This window comes from Dermacentor andersoni, chromosome 1 (genome assembly GCF_023375885.2).
Source record: "Dermacentor andersoni chromosome 1, qqDerAnde1_hic_scaffold, whole genome shotgun sequence".
Lineage (NCBI taxonomy): Eukaryota > Metazoa > Arthropoda > Arachnida > Ixodida > Ixodidae > Dermacentor > Dermacentor andersoni.
This window is the reverse complement of record NC_092814.1, coordinates 267,493,153-267,510,886: the sequence shown is the minus strand read 5'-3', so window position 1 is coordinate 267,510,886 and position 17,734 is coordinate 267,493,153. Positions and strand designations below refer to the sequence as shown.

Sequence of the window (17,734 nt, the reverse complement as noted above, 5' to 3'; positions counted from 1 at the left end):
ATTTACACATGCATTCTTATCTATTGTGATCTGTTAGAAGAACATATTGAAACTACTCTGGCTATCCGTATACGAAGCTGTCATGTCCACAACAAAGGGTACCTGCAGCATAGTCAGTGCTGGTTCGTCGCGAACTCACTTATGTTCGCAGGGCACTTACACCTCACAATGTCAATAAATGTGTTTGCTTATCTGTTATGAATGAAGAAAAATAAAAGCTAATTTTACACTCGTGGGTTGTAGTATGGTCGCAAGCTTCAAGGATCTTTTATTGAGAAAGATTAGCAAACATATTGGCGGTGTGTCCTGCTCCATGGGACCTCATCGATGATCTTAATGCGCGTCATTCAACATGGGGAGGCGTATGGACAAATGCGAGAGGACGAAAATTAGCATCCTTCGCCTGCAACCACACCCTCAGTTTAGCTCATGAGTGACGGTAGCCCGACGTTCCTACGTAGCGTGACTTACTTACGGAATCTGCCTTAATTTAACTTTTTCCCCCGTTCATTCTGCAGATGTGCTAGTTTTCTGATATCAAAACTCACGGGAGTGATCACATTCCCGTATAGCGTATTGGGTTCTTGCCAAAGTCCAGGACAAGGTCCAAGTAATTCGCTTCGACGGAATGACTGGACTGCTTTTAAATTCACCGTGAAAAATACTCCCCGAAAAGGCACGTCCTCCGGTTTATGGGAAACAATAATACGTAGTGCGAGCGCTCACGGGTTCATCTTGGACGCTCCAAACTGAGTTGGAGCGACTTGGAGCGCTTCGCTGCCATGTGGAACGACGGTATGCGGGCGCAGAAAGTCGATCGCTTGCCTTAGAAGAGCCGGTCAAATGCGAAAGAAGATCCAACATAGAATCACTGGGGTGACATCTCAAGTTGGAAATCATTTTGCCAGTTAGTAGAGTCCAAAAAGCCACGGTCCCACGTATGTAAAACCGTGCCATGGTCTGCGCCCTTCCTGAATAGCCCTTCCCGTTCAAAGTACTGGCACTTCTTAGAGCCGATGGCATATTGATGTTGCACAGATCTGTGCGAAGATCGCCGGCTTAGGAAACTCTCCAGGCTTTTCAGCCTCCAGTGACATTATCGTCGCTCATGACTGCCGCATGAATCTTCCTTATACTTGAAGGAGATTGAGGTGGCTGTCGCTCTTTGCAAGCGTTCGTCTTCCCGAAGAATGGAGGACGAGTCCCCTGGTCATGCTGTTGAAGCCTGGGAAGTATCCATTCGAACTCGCCTTGTAGCGCCCAACAGCGCTGGCTAGCGTTGTGGGAAAAGCAATAAAAAGGGTGATCCTCGCCCACATGGAGCGGCACGTCGAAAACCACAATGTTTACCTAGACCATATGCGGCCCCATGCGTGATTTTCGGCGGGACCTATCATCGATAGACAATGACGTCGATCTCGATACATGCGTACAGCATCCGAAATCACGTCATCGTCTATCTGCCCCTGTACTACTAGCTGCCAAAGGGGCATCTGAAAACGTATTTTACGAGGACAATATCGGTGCTCTCGAAATGGCTGGTCTTGAGGGTCAATTCAATCGATGGATGTCTAGTTCTCTTTGATCTCCTTCTTTGCGTGCACCGACGACCCAACCACCCGACGCTGCACACCTGCCGTGGCGTTCCACAGGGCAGAGTACTAAGCCTTACCCTGTTCAGCCTCACATTCAGTGGCTTTGTTGAACGCCTATCAACTGCAATCAAGTTATCAATGTACGTAGATGACATAGGTGCTTGAACTTCGCGCTAGACATGTCCTCAAATATGTGCAATACTTCAAAAGGATGCTACTTCGACAACGGCTGCCTTTGCAGTCAAAGTGTAAAAAAAGCCATCAAACAAATGTGCACTGGTGGAGTTCCTTCAAACCAGTGGCACCTTATATGCTTTTTTTTGTAAACAGAGAGGTCATTTCTTATGCTAGGAGTTACATATTTCTAGGAATTATTATTAATAGAGCTGTCTTCTAGAGCCCTCATATGAGCATACATGAAAACGCGCTCGACGGCGATTTCCCTGCTGTTTCGATCTAGACGGAAAAACTTGAGGAAGTTTAGTACATGTTGGAATTGTGCAGTGCACACTCTCTGAGCTTTCTGAGATGCTTTTTGCCCGTGCTGGCCAACACTTGCAGGGCCAATCTTAGGTTATTACGCACAGCGGGCTTTCAGAGTTGGTCTTGCTTTGCCGGCCATAATGCGTATCAACTGCGGCAACTACATCACACTCGCTCGGGACCATCCAATACAAAGGCGAATTGCCGTGTAAGCGCTAAGAGTGCACATTGGACACCTAGCCCAGCCCGTTCTCAACATTTCGCCTCGCGTCAGAAAAAGAACTGACAGCCTTTTTCACTACGAACTCTGCTTATTGTACCAGCCTTTCACTGCACGACTAAACCATCGATTACTCCTTCCTCTGGTTCGACCAGAAATGCAGCTCGTCATACCAGGAATAAGAAAAGTCTCACCTGCCATCTGCTCTTAAACAGTTATCTCTTCTCATTTTGTACCACAGATATACGACCATGTTCATATTTATACTGATGTTCCGGCCAATCTCAGCTATTCGACGGGCGCCATCAACTTCCCAGCAATAGCCACCACCGTCAGTTTCATGACTCCTCCCCCCCCCCCCCCCCCCCCCGGACGACATCGGCGGCAGCGGAACATGGTACTGCACTTCGTCTTATCAACCAAGAACAACCTCGAAAATGGACCGTTTTATGCGACTCGAATGCTGCGTTGCAGTCTTTAATATCAGCCCTGCGGCGTGGAGCACACGAATAACTGGTGTTAGAGGTTAGAGAGTTTTTGTTAACATCTTGGCCGAGAAAGGATGTCATGTCACTTTAAGGTGACTTCAAAGCCACTGAGGCGTCATAGGTGGCGAGCACGCCGATGACGCTGTTTTCTTCGCTCGTGAAGACAGCACGCATGAATTGACCGCGTTGTGAAGGTCAGAGGCGATGCTTGCTCGCGATGCCTTGCTGGCACAAGGCATCGCGTTATCCGGGTGAAACACGTCAAATGTTCAACACAGCTGTTCCGCTTGGACTCATCGCTGCGCCTTCGAATTCCTTCTGGATTCTTCAAACTCGAGACAACCCTGTTTCTCGACTATATGGCAAGATCGATGTCCTTACGAAATATGTTGCCAATTATGTTTTGGAGTGGTCAATATAGCTGCGTGTGACGACTTTGGTTGCGAGTAGCACACTTTCTCTACTATCCTCGATACAGTTATCTTCAGTAGAATTATGCAGCCCTCATTGCAATTGTTCAGACTGCGGGAGTAATGTGCGACATCCTGCGTCTGGATGCCCTTTGGGTTGAGACAAATTCCTCTTGAGCAAAAGCGGCATTGGCAGGCCAACGCGAATCCTGCAACCCTCTGTGCCGCGAAGGCAGCCTCTGTGCTGAGCGACAAGTTACGCGAAGCAATAAGGTATGCGTCATCGCTTTGTATCTTGGCGACTGATGAGGTGGGTATGATGAGGTAAGCGTAGGTGGGTATTGTTGGTATTGGTTGTTGATTAGGGGAAGCTCGTGAGCCCACAGCTAACAGGCGTCATGCAATAGTGAGCCATTATTAGCGTTTAAGAATTTCCTTAGAGCAGCTGGCACTGTTGAGTGGCATTACTTGGCCCACATACAGTGTATGTTCCTCTTCAACAAAAGCCTAAGTAAAGTATTTTGTTCATATTAGTTTTTTTTTTCTTCTACTGACGTTTCGTATGCCATGTAGTAGTGACATTACACATTGTTTCAATGTTTTTGTTCACATTGTTGATTTGATTGAGATTTACCTCGGTGTGTTTTGTCTGGATTTCGACTCTTCCGCTGCAATGTCCTTGTGCAGGCATTCACTGCACCAAACTCTTTTATCTACACAAACTATAGACATAAGGGATGTGTAGAAGTATAATGCCTATAACATTTCCGTTCATAAAACAAGGGATACCCGGCGCATAGTTCACTCGCCTACATCTTTCGCTCTCTCTTTTCTTTTTCAAGTCATTAAAAAATATGAAAGAAGCACTGAATGCCAATTTCATAGCAAAAAACACTATAACGTAGCGGTGACCAGCCCGTATAGCGGTGACCAAACCCGCGTAATGTGAAGGTTGAGGGTTCGGTCCCCAACGGCGACAAGTTATCTTGCCGTCCACTTTCATTTCGCTTTGCCCCCCTCCCCCCCTTCATTATTTTCTACATTTCAATTTCAACCACAGTTAATCACCCTAATGCGTTCCTCGGCTTCATTGCCTGTTCGCTTTATATGATCACTCAATGGTCACACCTAAACCGTTGCGGTAAAAGAGTGAATGAAGGAGAAAAGAAGAAAATGCGAATGAGCATGTTAGGAGAAGGAGTATGAGAGCATTGTACAGTATGCAGTTTGTTCTGCCTTGAGTTATAACCGCGCAATTTGGACACTCTGCAACACAAGCAACAATCAACGGCAGGTATACATGCCTTCATAAGATGAGAGAGAGAGAGAGAGAGAGAGAGAGAGAGAGAGCGCTCTTTGATAAATCATGGAGGGGCTTGCCTGGAGGCATGCCTATACCATGCTACTTCAGACAGGTACGATGAAAAATGAAATTATATGCACCGTTCACGTCACCAGATACTCAACGCATATAAAACACACCACAACACACAGCAAACAAACTAAATTGCCTCATTGGGACCAGTGTATTTAAGCAAGGTTAAACGTGCCTTCGTCTTTGCGAGAGGCTTCCACGAGGATATGTTGCCTGATCGTAGGGCGCTGTAGTATTACCCATCATAGTTGTACTACGTGTGTGATAAGGAGGCGTACTGTGACAGTTTACCACGCCCGCGCGGCGTTCTACGGGTTGATGACCGCAACAAAAAGCCCATATATTCACACAAGAGAGTAGTGCAATGTTTTTCTTTCTTTAAATGGGATTTCAAAAAAAGAAAAAAGGCTGTAGGTGGGTAAGTCTATTTGTTTACAGACACTTTTCTCGGGCGTCCCGTTCTAAAAGCGAGCCAACTGGGGGTGGATACTCGACGCGCCCAGATGAACGACACCGCAAAGTTGGACGGCTGGCGACATGCGACGTTCTCCCCGAGTGTACAGCACAGGCACGCACGACCGCAAAACGTGCGCACCGGCTTGCGGTCTCGGCACAAAAGGATGTTTGCATTGGTGTTGCAAAGCGCGCTCCCGCGCGCGGGGAAAAAATGGCGAGCCAGGGCGCGCGCGCATATGCGCACACACACGCTCACATATAGGTCCGTATTCGCGCGCCCAGTTCGTACACATAGTATAGCAGTATATACGCAGGGACAGACGAACCGCCGTCGCAATCGGGGCCAAAGGGCTCTGCAGGCGGACGACCTCGGTCGTTCGGCTCTCCGGGTACAAGAGGTGTGGCGGGGGACAACGCGCATCTTTGTGTGCGCTCGGATCGGCGATGTCCTCCCGACGACATACAGGCGCGCACAGAGACACACAAACATGGGGGCGCGCGCGCGCGTGTTCGCCGTGTCGTTCCGAGCCATATCCAGCGCGAAAACGGTGTCAAATCGTCACCTCGCCAAGCGGAACCGATGCTCTAAGGAGAGGATGCGCGCCCGGCAGTGGTGCCCGTTTGTTTTAGAGAAGCGACAGAAAAACGCGGAGCGAAAAAAAAAAGAAAGAAAGTAATAGTAATGATAAAAGCCCGAAACGGGGTTCAGTTTCCGCGTGCGGCGGACCGCCTCGCCATACGCGCGTGCCTGCTGTCGCGGCGGCGCGCGTCCCCCTTTCCCTCCGTTCTGTGCCAGCGCCCGCCGCGAGACTTTGGCGACGGTGCATGCGACTCTCTATTTTTCTGGCCGACTTTCAAACCGCTCGCTCCGCGTGGCGCACGCAATGCACGACTTTCTTTTTTTTTGTTTTCCCCCTTTTCTTTTCCCGCCTGCCAGTTTCACGCCGTTTTTGAACGACGAGCTCTCACGCTCCGCTAGGAAGTCATTACTTTCCTCCACGTGTAATCACTTTCCGACGCTCCGTTCGCGCCAGCTTCTCCCATCTTCCAGATTCAGTTTTGTTCGCGCGCCACTGTCTACGGATCAGCTCGCCTCCGTGAACGTCTTGTTCAACGCAACGCACCAGGAGCTTCGGGCTTCCGGATAGGAAACGTCCGATGCTAACTTAATTATCGACTTAACTACGTACACTCAACAGTAAATATCTTGGAGGTTCCAAAGTTCTTTTTAATATTAGTATTAGTATGGTAACACTTCGGCGTAATCTTTAACACGACAAAGTTGCTACATCAATTGATCAATTGAATGAGCGCATCCCGTCCACACAAAGCGTTGCAATATATACGTTTGCGTAGAATTGATTTCAAAGTATGTGATGAGGTAGCCTGGGGTATTCTTAAGGACAACTGCCGAAGTACCGTCATTTCGGTAAGAATGAATCCTATGCTCTCCACGATACACATGTATCCGTGTCTCTGCTTAGACAAATTTTCAGTTGCTTCTTTTCATCATCATCATCATCATCATCCGCAGCAGCAGCCTATTTTATGCCCACTGCAGGACGAAGACCTCTCCCTGAGATCTCCAATTACCCCTGTCCTGCGCCAACCAATTACAAGTAGTGCCCGACAATTTCTAATTTCATCGCCCCGCCTAGTCTTCTGCCGTCCTCAACTGCGCTTCCCTTCTCTTGGCACCCATTCTATAACCCTAATGGTCCACCGGTTGTCTGACCTACGCATTGCATGACCTGCCTACCTCCATTTTTTCTCTTAATGTCAATTAGGATATTGGCTATCCCCGTTTGCTCTCTGATTCGCACCGCTCTTTCTGTCTCTTAACGTTACGCCTAACATTCTTCGTTCCATCGCTCTTTTCGCGGTCCTTAACTTGTTCTGAAGCTTCTTTGTCAGTCTCCAAGTTTCTGCCCCATATGTCAGCACCGGTAAAATGCACTGATTGTACACCTTTCTTTTCAATGATAATGGCAAGCTTCCGGTCAGGAGCTGACAGTGTCTGCCGTGTGCGCTTCAACCTATTTCTGTTCCTCTGTAAATTTCCTTCTCATGATCAGGGTTCCCTGTCAGTACTTGGCCTAGGTAAACGTACTCCTTCCCAGACTCTAGAGGCTGATTGGTGATCCTGAACTCTTGTTCTCTTGCCAGGCTATTAATCATTATCTTTGTGTTCTGCATATTAATCTTCAACCCCACTCTTACACTCTCGCTGTCAAGGTCCCACAATCATTTGGTGTAACTCGTCCCCAGTGTTGCTGAACAGGACAATCTCATCTGAAATCGAAGGTTGCTGAGATATTCGCCATGGATCCTCACTCCTAAGCCTTCCCAGTTTAATAGCTTAATACTTCTTCCAAGCAAGTTGTGAATAGCATTGGGATCTCTCCTTGTCTGAACCCTTTCCTTATAGGTATCTTCCTACTTTTCTTGTGGAGAATTAAGGTAATGTGGAAACTGTAGAAATTTTCCAAGATATTTACGTAAGCGTCCTGTACTCCTTGATTACGTAATGCCTCTATGACTGCTGGTATCTCTACTGAATCAAATGCATTTTAGTAATCTGTGAAAGCCATATAGAGAGGCTGATTATACTCTACGGATTTTTCAATTTCCTGATTGATGGCATGGATGTGATCCATTGTAGAGTATCCCTTCCTGAAGTATTTGATTGTTTGCGCCCTCCAGCAACAGCTACTGTAGTTACTTCTGGCCGCTCCGATCTCACCTGATTAAGGAACAACTATGATATGTTTAACGTGGGTCGACTTCGAAAACAAGAGCGCGAAACGCCCAAGCAAAAAGAAAAAAAAGTTGGTCTGGAAAATCGCGAGGCATTAAAACAAATGTGTACTTAATGATAGGGATATGTTCACCTAATTATGATGTTCTATAAGAAGCGCCCTCTCTATAATGAATGCGGAAGATCTTGACGCATTTCCGAGCCATCTAAGTGCCGCTACCGAAGGTCAACAGGCTTAACTGAATACCACAATCTAAAGGTGGGAAAACCCCAGATACGCATCGTTCACTGAAAAAACAACAACGCCGGTCTGCGATCGATCTCTCCGACAGATTGGCACGCCACTCGCCAAATATATACTTTCCTTGTGGCGATATATTTTGGAGTTGCTTACGCGAACCGCGCCTTTCATTCATAGAAATGCGCTCGAGCGCCGTGAGCGATTATTTCCGACCTTGACGGGAGATCCACGTTTCGGTTGCACCTTTGATGGAGTCGTGTTGGCCGTTATCTGATCAAATATACGATTGCTGACGCTCGGGCTTTTTAGGCGAGGATAACTTTACGCAAGAAAGATATTTTTTTCTCGGAAGTTCGACATAGTGAGCAAGACCATCACTTTTTTTTGCTTCTTTTTTTTTCTCTGTTTTTATCAAGGCCAGAGTGTCTGTCTATAGCGGTAAACAGCGCCGGTATGGGCGAGTTTGTCTATTAAGCATGCCTGCAATGGCGGCCAGGTATAGTTTTGCTGCGCGAACTCTTGTGGGTAAGAGAGAGATAAAACTTAATATATTGTGTCCTTGATGGGGTTAAGGGGTGGCGGGGGTCGGGAGACTAACCTCCAATCCCCCCCTTCCTCAGACGGCGGCCAGTCCTTGCTTTCTGGCGGCGTCTGGCGGTAAGAAACTCGAGAGCTACCACAATGCTTGCGGCAGCTAGGAGAAATAATTAATAAGGCGCGTATTGACAACGCAGGAGAGTCTGGAACGCTGGGCTTCCGAAATTATTTAGAACGCTTGAGATCCTATACGGCGAGGAAGTCGTCGGTAATAATATACCCCTATACACTGGAGGTTGGATCACATACGGCAGACATTACCAAGTTGTGACTGGCAGCTCATTGCTATCCTTGAAAGGAAAAGTGTTCAATCATTGAATTCTACCCGTGTATATGCTAACATATGTGACAAACTTTTAGGTTAACGAATAAGTTTGAGAAGTGGTTGGGGACCACGCAACGAGCGATTGAACAAAAAATGATGGGCATAACGTAAAGAAACAGAAATACGTACAGCGGGGTGCATTAGAGATCAGACCGGGCTAGCCGGTATTCTATAGCTGAGATTAAGAGGAATAAATGGATTTGAACAGGTCATGTAATGCGCAGTAGGGCAGATGACCGATCGTATATGATAGAGGTACAAAACGGGTGCCAAGAGAAGGGAAGCGCAGTCGAGGACGTCAGAAAACTATAGGTGGTCTGATGAAATTAGAAAATTTGGAGGCATAAAATGGTGTCAGTTGGCGCAAGGCGGCCGGAGTAATTTAGGATTGGTGGGAGAGGCTTTCGTCCTGCAGTGAATGAACAGGCTCCCTATGCGTTCGATCGAAGTAGCCGACTCTGTGGCTATCGAATAAATTGCAATCCTATACGCCCGACTGACCTCGCGATTACAGCGACCGCGCACCCGCGATACATATGAGAAAAGTATGATAAATTAACAACAGATATATTTTAATATGTCGCTCGATAACATTGTTCTATATCACAAAGTTCACTACGTGTTACTGCGCGTATACACTACGGTTGTTAATTTTGCTCAGTCATTGACGAACCGGTCGTAGAGAGAGACGTGTGTACGATTAGCACGATGTAAGTAAATGTTTCGTTCCCTGGGTACGAAAAAAAAAAAAACCAAGCCGTTCATCTCGGGCTCTAAAAGATCGCCGCTCAAGGTAGAGCGTGTCCCTGCTGTTATCTTCGCCGCTCGACCCAGTAATAGATGAACAGCGCGCTTTCCCGTTTCTGATGGCGCTTCGACTCCGTGCGCAGTGCGCATGGATGCATATATGTTCACATCCGTGTTTTTTTTTTTCCTTGTATATTTCGCCGGTTTTCTCTCTGCCGGAAAAAAAGTAAACACGGCATGTGTATACCATGCTGGCAACATCAAATTTTGACGTCTCTTACCATTCCCTACAGCTCCTTATAGGCGTATTAACGTTTAAAACAACAATTAATATGTTAGCTAATTAACTAACTGGATGTTCCGCACGAAAACAGAAGTGGTTTCTCAACTGGATTCCAAACAACACGCAGGCCGCCACACGTGCACCACGACGACAATGCCCTGAATCACGCTCAAATAAATGAACCTGACTGCGACGCCGGACGCATACTTATCTATACCCACCTTCAAAGCCGTGATAGCTGCGCTCTCAGAGGTCGTTCGTAGGTATAGCGCGTGGTATCGCGTAAGAGCGTGCACTGTTCCGACTTGCAACGTCTTCATCGATAAGTGGTTGACAAGAGTGCCGCTGCCGCGAACGTCGTCGATGGGTTGCCGCATTGAAAGGTTTACCGGGTCGTGCACGCGATCCAGTTCGTTTGCTCACATCGCGCTCGAAGGCAGCCGGCCGAGACGCTTTAGCGTAGGGAAGACTTCTGGCTTTCGCGCGGTTTCCTTTCAGCGAGAAAGAAGAAAAGGAGAAAAGAAAAAAACGCCCATGGTAAAGGGAATGTTGCGCAGGAAACAACTTAATTTGGTATTTTCGACGGTGGTCTAAAGCCTTCCCACTTAAACAGCTAAAAAAGCCAACAATTAACAATATAGTTAATTAATTGTAGCTAAATAATTTATTATGCACTTAGACACTTAGACGGCATATAGAAGATATCCAGAATTCTGTGTGGTGACTGCGAACGTCATCACATAATCTTTCTCCCCGTCGATTCGGCATGTTTTTTTTTGTTTTTTTTCTTCTTTTTAGATCCTGGATAACGATGACTGGAGTACCCTTGTATAAAAAAATCTAGTCGCAATTTGGTGGTAAATGCGAGAGAAATGCGCTATATATATAGCATTACGTCGCACCACTTTGAGGTCCCGGATGCATGATTTAAATCGCGTCCACCACAGTGCAAAGTGTTGTTCAGAAGCTCAGTCGGCACATGTCCTGCCTCTTCGAGGAGCCAAGTGCAACTCACGGTGCTCCGGAGCAGACCGCTTCTAGAATATGCTAATATAATCTGGTTCCCATTCAGAAGCAGTGGTATCGACACGCTTGAAAACCTGCAGCGGAAAGGGGTTGGATTTATTTCTTAGCCGTTATCGACGCCTGCATTCCCCGAAAGAATTAATATCTCGTGCAGGGTTACCTACGCTCCAAAGACGAGCTAGACATCATCGGCTAAAGTTTTTATAGATTAATGTTTTTGCTTCGCAACTGTCTTACGATACACCACACAGGATACGTTGAAACTAAGAAAACAAGACAAACACGTCCCACGCAAGATATCACACTTCAAGAATATTCATGCAACAACAACACATATTATTATTCTTTTTTCCCATAGATGCATAAGAGAATTGAATGGTCTTGACCGGCTTATAGAAAAACAGTATTGAATAGATGACTTTCTAGAACTAGTACAAAGAACACTTTAGTTTGTGCGTATACCGATGAATTTGCAAGCGTATCGTATTTATGTTTTTCCTATTCTTGTATATAATATTTCTTTCCCTGATGGCGCGCTTCAGGTTCTTGTATTTGTGCTTAAAGTAGTATTTATTCTCTAACTTAGGAAGTTATGTGCATGCTATATTCAAAACACCCCTCCTGTATTAATCCTGCCAAAAGGTTGACACTAGAACTAAAGAAACAAATAAATAAATAAATAAACACACCCATATATATATATATATATATATATATATATATATATATATATATATATCCGAGGGAAGCGTTAAGAAATTGAAGACGGTTCGCGTTATTCTTGTGGCTCATTATACTATGGCACCGTATACGTAAGAAAGAAAGAATGAAGTGAACGGATTCAACGTCTCATAGAGGCATTGGAATAGTGCTAATTGATTGAGCGATTAATTGATGGGGTTTAGCGTGTTTGAAAGCATCACAGAGGCTATGAGAGACGCCGTATAGTGTATAGGGCCCTGGGTTCATTTCGAGTATTCAAAGCTGGGTACGCGAGCATTAACTGCGACAAAGATTAAAAGCGCGCAACCGGGTTTGCTGTTATCCGTCCGTCCATCCTTTCCGCTTCGCCGTCGTCATCGTCGTCAGGCCACCTCTTCCTCCGCAAACATTACTGCCTTTAGTCACCATCTCGATGATACCGCCGCTCCCTGCGTAGGCGCCGCTGACTTCTGAATACGCAGTGGTGCATCTCAGCCATGCCAGGTGCGCGTGCTTCGCCGTGTGCACAGAAGCCGAGGGGCAGCGCAGGAAACAAAGGAGCGGAGGTGCGTTCGTCGCTACTCAGACATGCGAAAACCTTCCGGCGTGTACACACGCGTAGAGCCCGAACCTGCATGAGTAACAAGGCTGTGGGTTCTGTAAGCGTCAGCGCTTATTCATACGAGCAGGGGTGTGTCCGGCCAACTGTACGCGAAGGTCTAGGTCGCGCCTCCTTTCGGCAGCCGCGGTGAAGGCAGCGAAGGTGGTGGTCGCCGCAGAGCGACCGTCTCCGTTGACTGCGCTTGCGCAACGCTGTAAGCCTGATTCACAGCCACAGGTGCCGAGCGGCGCAGCCATGCGCGCGGCAACGCATCACTCGCGGGATCGCTTAGCCAAGTTCACTGTGACGAGTTACGCAACTTTCTGTCGTTTTAGTTTAGTTTCCGGAGCCCGCGCGACAGCCTTCGAAGAGACGCCGGCGGTATACCGACCTTCTCGACGGGGGTGATTCGGACGGATACACAGGGCTCACCTGGTTGGGCTCACTGCCTCACTCGCAAGGGCTCACTGTCTGGCCCGTGTTTCCGCTCGGTTTCCTTTGACGGGTGCACGCTCGCTTGCTGCGCAGCCTACAACTTGACGGCAGACTTGCTTGAGAGTAATAAGTAAGCATGATTTTTCCTTCCAAGTTCACCTCAGTTTCGCAGCACTCCTGTCGAAACCGAGTGCGCGTCTGCAACGCGCGAGGTGTCAAAACACGTGAGAAAGCTAACGTATAAGGTCTGCAGTGCGGCGAGGCATGCCCACTGGTTTCAACACGTGGGTTCGCTGAGCGCCATACTGGCACGTCACAAGGGCTAATATCCGCTTTGGCGTTGTGCTGCTGGGCATGAGGTCGCGGGTTTGGTTCCCCGCCGCGGCATTCCGATGAGGGCGAAACAAAGAAGACCTGCAGCTTTGAAGACTTCGCGCTTTGAACTCATTCACAGCGACAGTAGTTGGCTCCCACATCGGACACCGCCGTCTTCCTAAGAACGTATTTGCTGCCATGCATGGAACGTCGCGTTCGTCCACTGTACTGCCGGTAACGTTTTTGTACCTGTAATTTCCTCCTCCACTAATGAAGTCTGAGTATAATGGTGCGAAATTACAAACTCAGCTACGCGTATATTCTGCATTTATCCTGCACTACGTGCCTATATTTCTACGAGTCATTAACTATTCAAGTGCCGTGAATACGACTTGGGTGATAGTGCACCTGTTCTTCTTTTACTCAAACCGTCCTCTACATGAGCCGATCGGGGTGATTTATTCCCCAACCTGACCTTGTGTTACTATTTTTTTTTCTTCTTATTCCTGCGACCTTTTATTTATTATTTTTTTGGTCTGGGAGCACGTTCTACGCTATGGATCACTCGTGTACTCAAATCTGATGAACGCTGCGTTTACACGCGATATCTGCCTTCTAATAATAAAAATCTATTCATGTTCCTCTGTTGCTTGTATGTATTGAATTATGGAGTTTTACGTGCCAAAGCCACGATTTCATGATGAGGCACGCCGTAGTAGGGGGACTCCGGATTAATTTTGACCACCAAGAGATTTTCAACGCGCCCCCAATGCCCGGGACGCGGGCGTTTTAGCATTTCGCCCCCATCGAAATGCAGCCGCCGTGGCCGGGATTTGATCCCGCGACCTCGTGCTCAGCAGCGCAACACCATAGCCTGCCATAAGCCACCGCGGCGGCTGCTTGTATGTATTAATTTTATCTACGATGCAGTACTCGGCTCCACTTCCAGGCGCCAGCGTCTTGTATTTATCGTGTATTTACATGGGAACAAAGCACGTCTTCCCGCACTCCCTTCGTTGACACATGTGGTCTTCTTCGATTGACGCGCGTTAATGCAAACCCAAACAACCATTTCTAACAGCGCAACTTTGTGTCTTCCAATGGTATCTAGACGACAAAGAAAATAATAAAGCGTGCTATATTATCATGTGGCCTTTTCACAACATATAAGGGAAAATACGGATATCAGGCTGATATTAGATCTTCGTGTCCTCTAGTACAATAGCCTCAATATTACCGATGGCATATGCGTCATGGTAGTTTAAGTTTGTTATTTGTTGCTATGTAGTAACGTGGTGCGCTATGTAACTACGTGTACTTGCATTGGTCCACTCGTCTTCAAAACTGTTAACGTCTGTGCCTACGTGTCAAGTACCTTTATTTATTTATCAAACTGTGCACCTTTATACATGTCTGCGCATATTCGTGCATGTTCTCGTACTATCTTCCGTGGCTTCCTAAGCTTGGGTGTGCGTAACCTATATTTGTTCATGCTCTTTGACTGTATTAAGTGCTTTTCGGTACATTTATGCGGTCGATTTCATTTTGCTTGCCATGCGACCATGGGAGTAGCCGGTGTCACCCTCTTCTATCAGTCATGCAATAAAAAAAAAAGGAAATACCAAAACATGCGCAAGATGAAACAGTGGCACACAGTTATCCTCAATATTGCAGCCGTGTCTGTATAGGACCCGCAGACGCGCAAGTCGCGCATGAAACGCATCCTTCCGTGTAATTCAAGAGGCGTTTGTCACTGGCAGTAGGAACCAGTCATGTGAAGAAGATTCTTTTTTTTAATTAGACGAGCATACAACCCAGATGACAAATGTTAAGTTGTTGCATTCGCTTTCATATAAATAGTTCGATCAAAATATCAACTTGTCAGAGGTAAAACTATCTAGACAAACGCACTGAGCTGCAACGTCTCTTGTGCTAAACAGGATAATCTTTGCAAGATTAGAAACCACAACTACACCTTAGCCCTGTTTATATACCGCATTCATTTGTGTAGGCTCAGCACGCTGATGATTTATAAATATGTTCTCTACACTTGCTTCAGAGGAAGATCTTGTATAGAATTGTGGGGGAAAGAATATTGTGCAAGGCGCCGGTCTAATAGTGACATATATGCTCTCGTGATACGAGTGTTACATAGTTAAATTAAAAAGGCGATCAACTGATTTAGATAACGTGCCATTTGAGCGTCTCCACATACTTCTGACGATGCCATTTCGCCTCACCCCGTTTATCAGTTGTGCAGCTGGATCGCTCGCTCTCCCGAGGTCAGTGGTCGCCGCAGCGCTATGCTGAGGACGCGCTCAAGTGAGCCCGCCACGGGTGCAGTGCGAAGCCCCCGTAAATGCTTCCCGTACAGCACACGCACGCGTTGTGCGCTCCTGTACGGGTAGCATGTACGGGCATGCGCTGTACAGTGTGGTGCAGCGGTGCTCACCTTGAAGCGCAGCGGCCCGAGGGGCGCGGCAGCGTAAGGGACGCCGAGGAAGGCGACCAGGCCCCGGCCGGAGGGCGTGCGCAGGACGCGGCCTCGCAGCACGCCCTGCGGTATCGTCAGCTGCACCATGCGCTGGGGCCTGAAGCTCTGCTGTTGCTGAGCGGGCCCCTGGGGGTGGCCATTGGGGGGCAGCTGGAGCGCCTGGTTGATGAGCTCGGGGCTGAGCTTGATGCCGTTGGGCAGCGGCGGGTACCGGTGCACGGGCTGGAACCGGGTCCTGGGGAAGTGCTGCTGCTGCTGCTGCGCGCGGCCGGCCAGCGCCAGCAGCAGCAGCGGCGGCAGCAGAGCCGGCGCGAGCATCATGCGGTCGTCGATCGGCGGCTGGCCCGGCAGCGGCGGCCTGTCGTGCGGTCCATGCAAGCGCGTCCGCTCGGGGATGCCGCGTTTGGGGCCGCCGTTGTTCGCTCTCTGGTTATGGGGCCGGATGGGAAGCCGGGAATACACCGCGGAAGGTGAAAGGGGAACCGGGCCACGTGACGCGCCCCTCGCGTCACGGTGGCCTGGCTCCACACCCTTCGCCAGCCCGTCCTCGTGGTGCGCCGCTGCCACGCTCGCACACACGCCGCTGACGCGCCGCCGGCGAGCGTCACAGCCGCCGGCCTCGCCTCGAAGCTGCGCTTTCGGAGAAGTCCAGTGGACGACCGGGGCGAGGGGGCTCGATCGGCCGAGCACGCGCCTTTCTTTTCTCTCCGCAGCGCTCACTCTTCACGAGGCAAAGCCATTCTTGCGTGATCTGCTCGTGTGTTTTTTTTTTTTTTTCTTGTCAAGGGCTTTAATGCTCGCGGTCTTTGCGGCCAGGACGCTTAGCTGTCCGAACAAAAGCGACCGGGTACTCTTCAGAAGACCGTTCTTGAGACCGGTCGAAGGCCAAGGCCTGCTAAGCGACGATTGCAGCGACGGTTGGTGTTGCGTGAAATTTGCGGCGGCGGTGCGCACTGCGTTGTCGAGATCTCTTCAAGGAAAGCTATTTCCGCATTCGAAAACTATTATAATGAATATGCAAAACGCGACGCAGAAGCGCACATTCGCATCGGCTGAAGCATACTTTCCCGCAGGGCTACCATTCGTAGCAGGGGAGAATCTGTCTGAGTGTAAATACAAGTAAAGGCCGTAATGCGTGACCAACCGAGATTATTTGCAACGAGGCACGAATAACGTCGAACATGGAATTCACATTTGCGACAAATTTGGTTTATAGCTGTTTACGCGGGAAAAACCTCATCACATTGAGCTCGACGATTTTCTAAGAGGCTGTTGGGCTTCCTGCAATGAGCGAAAACAATCGACCGTTAGTCCTCCCAGTGGTCCATGAGTGAATAAACATCTGAGGGGCGAAAATAATTAAGGCTTAACTTAGCTTTTCATTTCGTTAGTCATGCGATATAATCCTGATTAAAAGCCTTGTGCAAGATCGGCAGCGTTTCTTCTTTTTTTTCTTTTTGGTACATTTTTTTCTCACAGTCTACAATGCGATATTTTTTTTTGCTAAATTCATCCTCTGTAAAATAATCTGAAGCATACCGGAAACAAAATGGAAGAAGTTAAAAAATGTAGCAACCCAAGAATTAAGTTCAGTATGTCGCGCATCTTCTCTTCGTCAACTTTCAACTACTTCCCACATTAAAACGCTCGTAAGTGCATCAGACGATGTCATGGTGTCGTCTGTTTGAGAAAATGACAGGACTCGGGCAATTTAACAGAAACTTTCAGGGTTGCCTTGATTCAGGCCTTGAATGCTACTCCGCAGAGTTCCCTATGGAAATTTTAGTAGGAAATTCAATGTGTTGCTCGATGTGTACAAGACTAGGATGGTAGTGAGCGCGCTCTCTATTTTTCGACAAGCAACTGCACTAGCTCCGAGACCCGCAAGAGCCGAGGCGAGTTCTGCTTTTTCCATTGAGAAACTCCCTATTCCCACGCTTTTCACCGCCGTAAGTGCTATAATTACCGCACTTCCGCAAGCGAATAGTCTTCCTGAAATCAAAGCGACTTTGTCGATGGACGATTTGGTGATTAAAAGCGCCGTCTGTGGGTCGCCAAAGGCTCGTAATGAACAACTTCTTTCAAAACGCAGCCACACTTCAATGTAATGTTAACGACCTGAGGTCCAAGAGTGCAGATTTCCGGAAACTGGTGGCACGGCATGCATTCCCCCCTGTGACGTG

At 48.0% G+C, this 17,734-nt stretch overlaps 1 protein-coding gene across 1 annotated transcript in view; it reads right to left on the bottom strand.

The window, feature by feature from the left end:
• The window catches only part of LOC126548246 (cocaine esterase-like), a 54,115-nt gene extending 37,015 nt beyond the window's left edge, over positions 1–17,100 (bottom strand). The window contains exon 1 of the mRNA XM_050196398.2: positions 15,510–17,100. Coding sequence (XP_050052355.1) covers positions 15,510–15,872 — 363 coding nt within the window. The 5' untranslated portion in view covers positions 15,873–17,100. The remainder of the gene's footprint in view (positions 1–15,509) is intronic.
• Between the last annotated feature and the right edge of the window lie 634 nt (positions 17,101–17,734).